Source organism: Cherax quadricarinatus, chromosome 33, assembly GCF_038502225.1.
Source record: "Cherax quadricarinatus isolate ZL_2023a chromosome 33, ASM3850222v1, whole genome shotgun sequence".
Taxonomy (NCBI): domain Eukaryota; kingdom Metazoa; phylum Arthropoda; class Malacostraca; order Decapoda; family Parastacidae; genus Cherax; species Cherax quadricarinatus.
Window position 1 is genome coordinate 11,375,173 of NC_091324.1, and position 14,865 is coordinate 11,390,037.

The following is a 14,865-nucleotide window of genomic DNA, read 5'->3' on the forward strand; positions in this document are numbered from 1 at the left end:
TCTAGTTCTTATTCTTGTTTATTTCCTCTTATCTCCATGGGGAAGTGGAACAGAATTCTTCCTCCGTAAGCCATGCGTGTTGTAAGAGGCGACTAAAATGCCGGGAGCAAGGGGCTAGTAACCTCTTCTCCTGTATATATTACTAAATGTAAAAGGAGAAACTTTCGTTTTTCCTTTTGGGCCACCCCGCCTCGGTGGGATACGGCCGGTGTGTTGAAAGAAAGAAAGATATATATATATATATATATATATATATATATATATATATATTTTTATTATCACACTGGCCGATTCCCACCAAGGCAGGGTGGCCCGAAAAAGAAAAACTTTCACCATCATTCACTCCATCACTGTCTTGCCAGAAGGGTGCTTTACACTACAGTTTTTAAACTGCAACATTTAACACCCCTCCTTCAGAGTGCAGGCACTGTACTTCCCATCTCCAGGACTCAAGTCCGGCCTGCCGGTTTCCCTGAACCCCTTCATAAATGTTACTTTGCTCACACTCCAACAGCATGTCAAGTATTAAAAACCATTTGTCTCCATTCACTCCTATCAAACACGCTCACGCATGCCTGCTGGAAGTCCAAGCCCCTCGCACACAAAACCTCCTTTACCCCCTCCCTCCAACCTTTCCTAGGCCGACCCCTACCCCGCCTTCCTTCCACTACAGACTGATACACTCTTGAAGTTATTCTGTTTCGCTCCATTCTCTCCACATGTCCGAACCACCTCAACAACCCTTCCTCAGCCCTCTGGACAACAGTTTTGGTAATCCCGCACCTCCCCCTAACTTCCAAACTACGAATTCTCTGCATTATATTCACACCACACATTGCTCTCAGACATGACATCTCCACTGCCTCCAGCCTTCTCCTCGCTGCAACATTCATCACCGATGCTTCACACCCATATAAGAGCGTTGGTAAAACTATACTCTCATACATTCCCCTCTTTGCCTCCAAGGACAAAGTTCTTTGTCTCCACAGACTCCTAAGTGCACCACTCACCCTTTTCCCCTCATCAATTCTATGATTCACCTCATCTTTCACAGACCCATCCGCTGACACGTCCACTCCCAAATATCTGAATACATTCACCTCCTCCATACTCTCTCCCTCCAATCTGATATCCAATCTTTCATCACCTAATCTTTTTGTTATCCTCATAATCTTACTCTTTCCTGTATTCACTTTCAATTTTCTTCTTTTGCACACCCTACCAAATTCATCCACCAATCTCTGCAACTTCTCTTCAGAATCTCCCAAGAGCACAGTGTCATCAGCAAAGAGCAACTGTGACAACTCCCACTTTATGTGTGATTCTTTATCTTTTAACTCCACGCCTCTTGCCAAGACCCTCGCATTTACTTCTCTTACAACCCCATCTATAAATATATTAAACAACCACGGTGACATCACACATCCTTGTCTAAGGCCTACTTTTACTGGGAAATAATTTCCCTCTTTCCTACATACTCTAACTTGAGCCTCACTATCCTCGTAAAAACTCTTCACTGCTTTCAGTAACCTACCTCCTACACCATACACCTGCAACATCTGCCACATTGCCCCCCTATCCACCCTGTCATACGCCTTTTCCAAATCCATAAATGCCACGAAGACCTCTTTAGCCTTATCTAAATACTGTTCACTTACATGTTTCACTGTAAACACCTGGTCCACACACCCCCTACCTTTCCTAAAGCCTCCTTGTTCATCTGCTATCCTATTCTCCGTCTTACTCTTAATTCTTTCAATAATAACTCTACCATACACTTTGCCAGGTATACTCAACAGACTTATCCCCCTATAATTTTTGCACTCTCTTTTATCCCCTTTGCCTTTATACAAAGGAACTATGCATGCTCTCTGCCAATCCCTAGGTACCTTACCCTCTTCCATACATTTATTAAATAATTGCACCAACCACTCCAAAACTATATCCCCACCTGCTTTTAACATTTCTATCTTTATCCCATCAATCCCGGCTGCCTTACCCCCTTTCATTTTACCTACTGCCTCACGAACTTCCCCCACACTCACAACTGGCTCTTCCTCACTCCTATAAGATGTTGTTCCTCCTTGCCCTATACACGAAATCACAGCTTCCCTATCTTCATCAACATTTAACAATTCCTCAAAATATTCCCTCCATCTTCCCAATACCTCTAACTCTCCATTTAATAACTCTCCTCTCCTATTTTTAACTGACAAATCCATTTGTTCTCTAGGCTTTCTTAACTTGTTAATCTCACTCCAAAACTTTTTCTTATTTTCAACAAAATTTGTTGATAACATCTCACCCACTCTCTCATTTGCTCTCTTTTTACAATGCTTCACCACTCTCTTAACCTCTCTCTTTTTCTCCATATACTCTTCCCTCCTTACATCACTTCTACTTTGTAAAAACTTCTCATATGCTAACTTTTTCTCCCTTACTACTCTCTTCACATCATCATTCCACCAATCGCTCCTCTTCCCTCCCGCACCCACTTTCCTGTAACCACAAACTTCAGCTGAACACTCTAACACTACATTTTTAAACCTACCCCATACCTCTTCGACCCCATTGCCTATGCTCTCATTAGCCCATCTATCCTCCAATAGCTGTTTATATCTTACCCTAACTGCCTCCTCTTTTAGTTTATAAACCTTCACCTCTCTCTTCCCTGATGCTTCTATTCTCCTTGTATCCCATCTACCTTTTACTCTCAGTGTAGCTACAACTAGAAAGTGATCTGATATATCTGTGGCCCCTCTATAAACATGTACATCCTGAAGTCTACTCAACAGTCTTTTATCTACCAATACATAATCCAACAAACTACTGTCATTTCGCCCTACATCATATCTTGTATACTTATTTATCCTCTTTTTCTTAAAATATGTATTACCTATAACTAAACCCCTTTCTATACAAAGTTCAATCAAAGGGCTCCCATTATCATTTACACCTGGTACCCCAAACTTACCTACCACACCCTCTCTAAAAGTTTCTCCTACTTTAGCATTCAGGTCCCCTACCACAATTACTCTCTCACTTGGTTCAAAGGCTCCTTTACATTCACTTAACATCTCCCAAAATCTCTCTCTCTCCTCTGCATTTCTCTCTTCTCCAGGTGCATACACGCTTATTATGACCCACTTCTCGCATCCAACCTTTACTTTAATCCACATAATTCTTGAATTTACACATTCATATTCTCTTTTCTCCTTCCATAACTGATCATTCAACATTACTGCTACCCCTTCATTTGCTCTAACTCTCTCAGATACTCCAGATTTAATCCCATTTATTTCCCCCCACTGAAACTCTCCTACCCCCTTCAGCTTTGTTTCGCTTAGGGCCAGGACATCCAACTTCTTTTCATTCATAACATCAGCAATCATCTGTTTCTTGTCATCCGCACTACATCCACGCACATTTAAGCATCCCAGTTTTATAAAGTTTTTCTTCTTCTCTTTTTTAGTAAATGTCTACAGGAGAAGGGGTTACTAGCCCATTGCTCCCGGCATTTTAGTCGCCTCATACGACACGCATGGCTTACGGAGGAAAGATTCTTTTCCACTTCCCCATGGACAATAGAAGAAATAAAGAGGAACAAGAGCTATTCAGAAAAAGGAGAAAAACCTAGATGTATGTATATATATATGCATGTATGTATGTATATATATGTATATATATACAGTGGACCCCCGCATAACGATTACCTCCAAATGTGACCAATTATGTAAGTGTATTTATGTAAGTGCGTTTGTACGTGTATGTTTGGCAGTCTGAAATGGACTAATCTACTTCACAATATTTCTTATGGGAACAAATTCGGTCAGTACTGGCACCTGAACATACTTCTCGAGTGAAAAAATATCGTTAACCGGGGGTCCACTGTATGTATGTATGTATGTATGTATGTATGTATGTATGTATGTATGTATGTATGTGTGTGTGTGTGTGTATATATCTATATATATATATATATATATATATATATATATATATATATATATATATATATATATATATATATATATATATATATATATATATAAAAGTCCTACGTAGTAGGTTGGTAGACAGCAACCGCCCAGGGAGGTACTACCGTCCTGCCAAGTGAGTGTAAAACGAAAGCCTGTAATTGTTTTACATGATGGTAGGATTGCTGGTGTCTTTTGTCTGTCTCATAAATATGCAAGATTACAGGTAAGTCTTGCTACTTCTACTTACACTTAGGTCACACTAAACATACATGTACAAGCATATATATACACACCCCTCTGGGTTTTCTTCTATTTTCTTTCTAATTCTTGTTCTTGTTTATTTCCTCTTATCTCCATGGGGAAGTGGAACAGAATTCTTCCTCTGTAAGCCATGCGTGTTGTAAGAGGCGACTAAAATGCCGGGAGCAAGGGGCTAGTAACCCCTTCTCCTGTATATATTACTAAATTTAAAAGGAGAAACTTCAGTTTTTTCTTTTGGGCCACCCCACCTCAGTGGGATACGGCTGGTACGTTGAAAGAAGAAGAATATATAAAAGTGTGCCTGAAATACATCAGTTGGCTCCCATTACAAAATATTGTCAATTTATTCAAACTGATTTTCACATACAGTAGACAGTCATTTAGCACGAGTTTATTTGGCACGATTTGAGTATTGCATGATTGAAGAATTGCGGCACAATTTTATGTAGCACGTATAATTAATTTAACATGGTTCAGTTTGTGGGAAGGAAAAAAAATATCTCTTTTTCAAGCGTCCAGCTTGTGGAGCAGCCGAGGAGCCCTCCTGCCATCCACGTTCAGTCCAGTCTTTCTGTGCTACAAGGCAGCTGTGTTTGTGAATTGTGTCGTGATATTTTAATTATTATATCTTGTATGTGCCAAGCAATCATGACACTCAGTAGCCATACCAGTGTTGCTGAAAGTGGCACGAAGAGCTATAAGCACTTAAGTCTTAGAATTAACAAAGAAACAAAGATATTAGACAAGAGATAACCTGTAGCTGTAATGAAGCGTTACTTTGTACACAGAAAAAGAGGTAAACATGAGTTTGTGTGACTGACTTACTGAATGACTGACTGAACTGACTGACTGAATGACTTGACTGGCTTACTGAATGACTTGACTGACTGAGTGACCTGACTGACTGACTTCAAGTTAGACACTCCAGTACAAGCATCGACTTCAGTACCAGAACCTCTACATCCACCTCAGCCCAGTAGGGCCACAGCATAACTCTCCACTCTCTTCACAATCATCCACAAACACCAGCACCCATAATTTAAGGTAAGAAATACTATTATTTCTGTGACATTTGTAGTCTTAAGCAGTAAAAACAACATAATACATCACAACAACGAGTTAAAACTACATATTCACTCTATTTTTTAAGATGTGGAGGCCTAAAAAAAAAGTTGTTCGGCTTTTTGGGGGCGCCCAGGAACGTAACCCTATTTTTCCCATAAGTTCTTCAGTTCATCTAACACAATTTTTACCTAACACAGCATTTTCAGGAACGTTACTACCGTGCTAAATGACTGTCTACTGTACCGTATATTGTAAAATAAATCTGACCAAGTTATACTGTACAGTAGGGCCCCACTTTACAGTGTTCCGCTAATATGGACATTTCAAATTATGACCAAAACTCGCTATACAGCTCCCTGTCTTTCTAATACGGTCACTGCGCCCCCACCTGGTTTGTTTACATTCTCCGTGAGCACTCAAAACATCGTTAATTCTAAAAATCGAGTGTTACATGAGAATGGGAGTGTTGCTCTTTATTTATTCTACTGTCACTGCCCCCCACCCAGTTTGTTTGCATTTTCCATGAGTTTCGTGAGCACCGTGTCTCTCCATTATGTCTGGAAACTTTCCAAAATTTCAAGTATTTTAAAGTTATTTCAAGTTTCATATTTTTTTTTATTAACACATCAGCCGATTCCCACCAAGGCAGGGTGGCCCGAAAAAGAAAAACTTTCATCATCATTCACTCCATCACTGTCTTGCCAGAGGGGTGCTTTACACTACAGTTATAAAACTGCAACATTAACACCCCTCCTTCAGAGTGTAGACACCGTATTTCCCATCTCCAGGACTCAAGTCCGGCCTGCCGGTTTCCCTGAATCCCTTCATAAATGTTACTTTGCTCACACTCCAACAGCACGTCAAATATTAAAAGCCATTTCTCTCCATTCACTCCTATCAAATACACTCATGCACACTTGCTGGAAGTCCAAGCCCCTTGCACACAAAACCTCCTTTACCCCCTCCCTCCAACCCTTCCTAGGCTAATCCCTACCCCGCCTTCCCTCCACTACAGATTTATACACTCTCGAAGTCATTCTGTTTTGTTCCATTCTCTCTACATGTCCGAACCACCTCAACAACCCCTCCTCAGCCCTCTGGATAATAGTTTTGGTAATCCCACACCTTCTCCTAATTTCCAAACTACGAATTCTCTGCATCATATTCACACCACACATTGCCCTCAGACATGACATCTCCACTGCCTCCAGCTTTCTCCTCGTTGCAACATTCATCACCCATGCTTCACACTCATACAAGAGTGTTGGTACAACTATACTCTCATACATTCCCCTCTTTGCTTCCACAGACAAAGTTCTTTGTCTCCACAGACTCGTAAGTGCACCACTCACCCTTTTCCCCTCATCAATTTTGTGATTCACCTCATCCTTCATAGACCCATCTGCTGACACTTCCACTCCTAAATACAGTGGACCCCCGCCTTACGAACGCATCACCTTACGTTAAATCCGCCATATGAAGCATTTGAACGCAAAAATTTTGCCTCGCCTTACGTGATTCGTCCAGGACGCGTCCCACGTGTGGCCTCAGCGCCAGTGTTTACAACCCAGCCAGTGCAGTCGCATCCACGCATACATTCGGTACATTTCACCTTATCCCAGCGTTTTTTGTGCTTGTAACTGCAAAATAAGTCACCATGGGCCCCAAGAAAGCTTCTAGTGCCAACCCTGTGGTAAAAAGTGTGAGAATTAGTATGGAAATTAAGAAAGATTTTGAAGGGTTTGAGGCTAACCCTGAGAAGCCTATGCCAGTTGTGGAATCCATTGTGCCTACTTCAAAGATTACGGAAATGTGTGCAAAGTGGGTTGAAGTGCAAACCTTTATGGATGAGAATCACCCTAACACAGCTATTGCAAGCCGTGCTGGTGACTATTACAATGACAATGTTGTGGCCCATTTTAGGCAAATCTTAACCCTTTCAGGGTTTCCGACGTACCAGTACGGCTTACGCACCAGGGTTTTTGATGCACTAGTATGCCTAAATTCTAGCGCCCTCAAATCTAGTGAGAGAAAGCTGGTAGGCCTACATATGAAAGAATGGGTCTATGTGGTCAGTGTGCGCAGTATAAAAAAAATCCTGCAGCACACAGTGCGTAATGAGAAAAAAAAACTTTGACAGTGTTTTTGGTTTAAAACAGCGGCTTTGCACTGTATTTTCCTAAGGTATTTATGATGGTATTCTAGTTTTTCTGGTCTCATTTTATAGAATGGAAGACATATTACAGAAATTGAGACGATTTTGATTGGTTTTACAAAGAAAATTACCTTGAAATTGAGCTCAAAGTAGCAGAAATCTTTGATTTTTGCCAAAGTTCAAAAGTAAACAAATCATGCTACGCGTCCAATACACGTCAACTGGTGAGTCTAATATTCTTTCACAAGTGCGCTGATATTATTTATACCATTTCTACACTAATGCAGTAGTCTGCGTAACAGGAAATCTTCTATTTTTTGTGAGAATAAAAATTCAAAGTGGAAAGCAAAAGAATGTAAGAGGGGCGTGGGGATGTGACTAACGGACAGAGGAAACATTATTTTAGTGCCAGGAATGTCTTTCTTGTTTATTCTGGACCCTATTTGGAAATTGGCATCTTTTGAAATTTGTGTGAAATTGGCAAAATTGCTAATTTCTGACCACTTTATTGGATAGTTGAAATCGGTAAATGGGTGATTTCTTGTACTCATTCGATAGAAAAAATGGAGTTCTAGCAAAATAGTTGATTTTTGTCAACTAGTACACTGGAATTGGCCAAAAATAGGGCTCAAAGTGGGCAAAATAGCTGATGCGTAAACATCGTCGAAACCGCTAACTTCGCGAGAGCATATTTCCGATAGTTTTCCATCAAATTTCATACTTTTGGTGTCATTATGATTGGGAAAAGATTCTCTACCTTTTCATAAGAAAAAATATTTTTTTTTTTTAAATTGGTGACCCTGAGAACAAGTCTGGGAGAGGGCCTGTCCACCCTGGAAGGGTTAAAGGAACAGGAGGTACAGACCTCTATGGACAGATTTGTTGTGCGACAGAGGTCCAGTGACTCTCAAGCTGGTCCTAGTGACATTAAAAGAAGAAGGGAAGTAACCCCGGAAAAGAACTTGCTACCTCAAGTCCTAATGGAAGGGGATTCCCCTACTAAACAATAACTTCCACATGCTCCCCTCCTCCCATCCCATCAATCATCACCAGATTTTTAATAAAGTTAAGTGTCATGTGTAAATATTATGCAGAAAATTCGGAGTGTGGAAATTAGGAAAAGGTGTGGAGTTAATAAAAGTATTAGTCAGAGGGCAGAAGAGGGGTTGTTGAGGTGGTTTGGTCATGTAGAGAGAATGGATCAAAGTAGAATGACATGGAAAACATATAAATCTATAGGGGAAGGAAGGCGGGGTAGGGGTCGTCCTCGAAAGGGTTGGAGAGAGGGGGTAAAGGAGGTTTTGTGGGCAAGGGGCTTGGACTTCCAGCAAGCGTGCATGAGCGTGTTAGATAGGAGTGAATGGAGACGAATGGTACTTGGGACCTGACGATCTGTTGGAGTGTGAGCAGGGTAATATTTAGTGAAGGGATTCAGGGAAACCGGTTATTTTCATATAGTCGGACTTGAGTCCTGGAAATGGGAAGTACAATGCCTGCACTTTAAAGGAGGGGTTTGGGATATTGGCAGTTTGGAGGGATATGTTGTGTTTCTTTATATGTGTATGCTTCTAAACTGTTGTATTCTGAGCACCTCTGCAAAAACAGTGATAATGTGCGAGTGTGGTGAAAGTGTTGAATGATGATGAAAGTATTTTCTTTTTGGGGATTTTCTTTCTTTTTTGGGTCACCCTGCCTTGGTGGGAGACGGCCGACTTGTTGAAAAAAAAAAAAAAAAAAAGTGTCATGTATTTTATTCTTAGTAGAGCAGTAATTGTGCATGTCTTCTTCAGTTTGTGTGTATTTAAATTAATATTTCATGTGGTAAAAATTTTTTTTTTCATACTTTGGGGTGTCTTGCACGGATTAATTTGATTTCCATTATTTCTTATGGGGAAAATTAATTCGCCTTACGATAATTTCGGCTTACGATGAGCTCTCAGGAATGGATTAATATCGTAAGGAGAGGGTCCACTGTATTTGCATACATTCACCTCCTCCATACTCTCTCCCTCCAATCTGATATCCAATCTTTTATCACCTAATCTTTTTGTTATCCTCATAACCTTACTCTTTCCTATATTCACTTTTAATTTTCTTCTTTTACATACCCTACCAAATTCATCCTCCAACCTCTGCAACTTCTCTTCAGATTCTCCCAAAGCACCATGTCATCACCAAAGAGCAACTGTGACAACTCCCACTTTGTGTTTGATTCTTTATCTTTTAGCTCCACACCTCTTGCCAAGACCCTATCATTCACTTCTCTTACAATCCCATCTATAAATTGATTGAACAACCACGGTGACATTACATATCCTTGTCTAAGGCCTACTTTTACTGGGAAATAATCTCCTTCTCTCCAACATACTCTAACCTAAGCCTCACTATCCTCGTAAAAAGTTTTCACTGCTTTCAATAACCTACCTCCTATCCCATAAATTTGCATCATCTGCCACATTGTCCCCCTATCCACCCTATCATATGCCTTTCCCAAATCCATAAATGCCACAAAAACCTCTTTACTCTTATCTAAATACTGTTCACCTATATGTTTCACTATAAACACTTGGTCTACTCACCCCTGACCCTACCTGAAGCCTCCTTGTTCATCTGCTATCCTACTCTCTGTCTTACTCTTAATTCTTTCAATAATAACTCTACCATACACTTTACCAGGTATACTCAACAGACTTATTCCTCTATAATTTTTGCACTCTCTTTTGCCCCCTTTGTCTTTATACAAAGGAACTATGCATGCTCTCTGTCAATCCCTAGGTACCTTACCCTCTTCCATACATTTATTAAATAAAAGCATGAACCACTCCAGAATTATATCTCCACCTGCTTTTAATATTTCTATCTTTGTCCTATCAATCTCAGCTGCTTTACCCCCTTTCATTCTACCCACTGCCTCACAAACTTCCCCCACACTCACAACTCGCTCCTCCTCACTCTTACAAAATGTTATTCCTCCTTGCCCTATACACGAAATCACAGCTTCCCTATCTTCACCAACGTTTAACAATTCCTCAAAATATTCCCTCCATCTTCCTGATACCATGTGACAAAAATGGATGACTGCCTGACTTTCCCCACAGTAATATTTCCAAAAGTGATTCCAAGCCAGCAAATCTATTCCATTTTGAAGGCAACATTATTCATGAATACTGTTGTCTATATGCCACATGATTAAACAAAGTAAATCACAAGTAATAAAATGATAAAGCTTTTAATAAGCACAAGTAACCAAAGGAATTCTGTCAGGCCATTGTTATGCATAACAAAAAATATGTATTTCAATAGAACAGTCATTTAAGCTGAATTTGTATACTGATTCTGAGTGCATTTCTTCATCTATACTCTTTAAAAAGTTTCTACCTTCTTACTCAATCTACACACAATTGCTTGAACTTCAATACTGTAGTATTCTGTCACTTATTTTATACATAATTCATTTGTGCCACAATAGAACATACTTGAATAACAAACTATATTTTCTCTTTCTCAAGTCACCCTACCTTGCTGAGTGATAGCCAGAGTGCTAGAAATTTATTTAACTGTATTTCTTGCAAATGAAAACTGCAATATTATTATTTAATACACTGGCGTTTCCTACCAAGTCAGGGTGACCCGAAAAAGAAGAAACAATAGTTTTTTTTTAACATTTAGTAATTTATACAGAAGGGGGTTACTAGCCCCTTGCTCCCAACATTTTAGTTGCCTTTCATGACACACATGGCTTATGGAGGAAGGATTCTTTTCAACTTATTATTATTATAAGATACTAACCACTGAGTCTATCCTGTTGCAGTATGGTGCGGAGGATAGTTGCATCTATTTCCTCAAATGATGGATCCTTCAGCACTTGATCAGTTGCATTTTGGATTATCTGGTAAAGAAGACATCTATCACTTTGGCAAAATACAATATTGGTTATATGCCGACATAAGAATACATAATTTAAATTTAAAGGGTAATATATTTGCAATACTATTTAACCCCTTGACTGTCGCAACTCAAAATCCTGAGGTGTCTCTTGGTGTTACAAAATTCCCCCCCCCCCACCAAAAAAAAAAATCTGGTTTTTTTTTTAATTAAAATGCCGACTTTGTGGTCTATTTTTGTATAGTATTTATGGTTGTATTCTCGTTTTCTTGGTCTCATTTGATAGAATGGAAAACATATTATAGAAATAGACGTGATTTTGATTGGTGTTTCTATGAAAAGAACCTTGAAATGGAGCTCAAAGTAGGGGAAATGTTTGCTTTTTGCCGATGTTCAAAAGTAAAAAATTATGTCATTTTCCAATAAATATCCAAGTAGCCATTCTAATATGCAGTCATGAATAGGTTGACATTATTTATACAATTATTGCAATATTATAGTAGTCTGCATAACAGTAAATCTTCTATTTTTTGTCTGAATAAAAATTCAAAATAGAAAGCAAGAGTAAAATATCAGAGGGGCCTGGAAACGTGACTGATGAACAAAGAAAATTTTATTTTAGAGCCAGGAATGTCTGCACTGTTCATTCTGGACCCCATTTTGAAATTGTCATATTTGTTAATTTTCGTGAAATTGGCCAAATTGCAAATTTCTGACCACGTTATTGGGTAGTTGAAATTGGTAAATGGGCAGTTTCTTGTACTAAATCGATAGAAAAAATGGAGTTCTAAAGAAATAGGTATGAGTTTGGTCAACTGGAACAATGGAATTAGCCAAAAATAGGGCTCAAAGTGGGCAAAATCGTTGATTCGTAAATATCACCGAGGTCGCTAACTTCGCAAGAACATAATTCCATCAGTTTTCCATCAAATTTCGTTCTTTTGGTGTCGTTACAATCAGGAAAAGATTCTCTATCATTTCATAAGAATTTTTTTTTTGGGGGGGGAGGGGGGAGGGGGGGGGGATTTTGCGACACCAGGAGACACCTCAGGATTTGGGGTTGCGACAGTCAAGGAGTTAAGTACTGTCAACCTTCCAAACTCAAAGTATAACTGACCCTTGAACAACATGGGTTTGAACTGTGTGGGTCCACTTATAAGTGGACTTTTTTCAATGAATATATTGGATATGTTTTCTGGAGAATTGTAACTGAAAAAATTAAGAAAAAATTAGGTAAATCATGAATGCATAAAATATATGTAGATCCTAGTCTATCATTTACTACCATGAAATATACACAAATCTATTATAAAAAGTTAAAATTTATCAAAAATTACACGCAAACAATTACAGATCATACATGTTCCATTCACATAATAATATAATTATTATTATTAACCTTTAACCCTTTGAGGGTCGACAGGCCCTCTCCGAAACTCGTACTCAGGGTCGGCCAAATTTAAAAAAAAAAAATTATTTTCTCTTATGAAAAGATAGAGAATCTTTTCCCGATCATAAAGACACCAAAAGTTTGAAATTTGATAGAAAACTTACGGAATTATGCTCTCGCAAAGTTAGCGGTCTCGGCGATGTTTACGCATCGGCGATTTTGCCCACTTTGAGCCCCATTTTCGGCCAATTTCACTGTACTAGTCGACAAAAACATGAATATTTCGCTAGAACTCCATTTTTTCTATCGAATGGGTGCAAGAAACCACTCATTTATGAAATTCAACTATCCAGTACAGTGGTCAGAATTTAGCAATTTTGCCAATTTCACACAAATTTCAAAAGATGCCAATTTCCGAATAGGGTCCAGAATAAACAAGAAAGACATTCCTGGCACTAAAATGACATTTCCTCTAGTCATTAGTCATGTCTCAAGGCCCCTCTTATATTCTTTTGCTTTCCACTTTGAATTTTTATTTTCACAAAAAATATAAGATTTACTGTTATGCAGACTACTGCATTAGTGTAAAAAATGGTATAAATATTATTGGTGCACTTGTGAAAGAATATTAGACTCACCAGTTGACGTGCATTGCACGCTTGGCACGATTTGTTTACTTTTGAAGTTTGGTAAAAATCGAACATTTCTGCTACTTTGAGCTCAATTTCAAGGCACCTTTCTTTGTAAAACCAGTCAAAATCATCTCAATTTCTGTAATATGTCTTCCATTCTATAAAATGAGACCAAGAAAACTAGAATACAACAATAAATACCATACGAAAATACACTGCAAAGTCGCTGATTTATTCAAAAAAAATGGTCAAAGTTTTTTTTTTCTCATTATGCACTGTGTGCTGCAGGATTTTTTTTAGACTGTGCACACTGACCACATAGACCCATTCTTTCATATGAAGGCCTACCAGCTTTCTCCCACTAGATTTGAGGCCGCTAGAATTTATGAGTACTAGTACGTCAAAAACCCCTACGCGTAAGACGTACTAGTACGACAAAAACCCTCAAAGGGTTAAACGGTCCAAATAGATCGACGTTCAAATCTGTAGTGCTCCAAAAGTAGATCTATTTTTTTTTACATATTTTCAAATATAACAAAAAAAAATGTAGATAAAAGTTTTTTTAAACATTTTCAAATGTAAAAGAAAAAAGATGATGTACATTTTTTTACATACTTTCAAATGTTGAAAAAACGTATATATACGTTTGGACCGTTTAAGGGTTAGTATAATCATAATGAACCACTAAACCTACAAGTGTCAATAATATAATAATAATAATATAATGAAGCATACGTAAAAATATATACAGTGGTACCTCAATAATTGTTCGGCCTGAAAGTCGTCCATTTCGGAAATAGTCCTGTTTTTTCGTCAAAATATTGGCTCGCAAATGGTCCAGTAACTCGCTAATAGTCCTTCGTCCCAGACGCGTACTCACGCTCTGAGCCGCCTCGGCCTTCCTTCCCAGCCAGTGTGCCATTGTTTACCAGTGAGCGACGGTCCCCTCACGTGCTCCAGCGAAATATTTCATAATATTCTATTTACAGTGGTCCCTCGTTTTTCATAACTAATCCGTTCCCGGAGGAGCTACTATAAACGAAATTTACAATTTGTGAATCAATTTTCCCCATAAGAAATAATGTAAATACAATTAATCCGTTCCTGACACCCAGAAGTATTAAAACAAAAAATTTTTTTACATGAAAGATACATAAATAGTACATAAACAATACAATGGGAAATGATGAATGAAACATTAACAGCATAACACTTACCATTATTGGAGAGAGCTCTGTTTCTGGCATCTCTTTAACACTTTCCTAAAATGGCCCAAGACTTTGACACTGTACATGTTGCCAACATGGCTTGTAACAACAATGTAAGGGTGATGTTTCTCCATAAAGCTTTCCATCTTACCCCACATAGTAAAAATCTCTTTAATTTCTGAAAAAGGCACCTTCTTCCATCTCTCTTCCTCCTCCTCTGCAGCAAGATTCTGAGCTGTGATCTGTTGCTCTTCCTGCTGAAGCTCTTGCAGCTCCTCAGTGGTGAGCT

The 14,865-nt window shown here is 38.8% G+C and overlaps 1 protein-coding gene across 6 annotated transcripts in view; it reads right to left on the reverse strand.

Moving 5' to 3' along the window:
• LOC128694032 (BTB/POZ domain-containing protein 6) overlaps positions 1-14,865 on the reverse strand; it is an 80,063-nt gene that overhangs the window by 20,949 nt on the left and 44,249 nt on the right. For all 6 annotated transcript variants that reach the window (XM_070090800.1, XM_070090796.1, XM_070090802.1 and 3 more), the window contains exon 6: positions 11,251-11,350. In XM_070090800.1, coding sequence (XP_069946901.1) covers positions 11,251-11,350 — 100 coding nt within the window. The remainder of the gene's footprint in view (positions 1-11,250; positions 11,351-14,865) is intronic.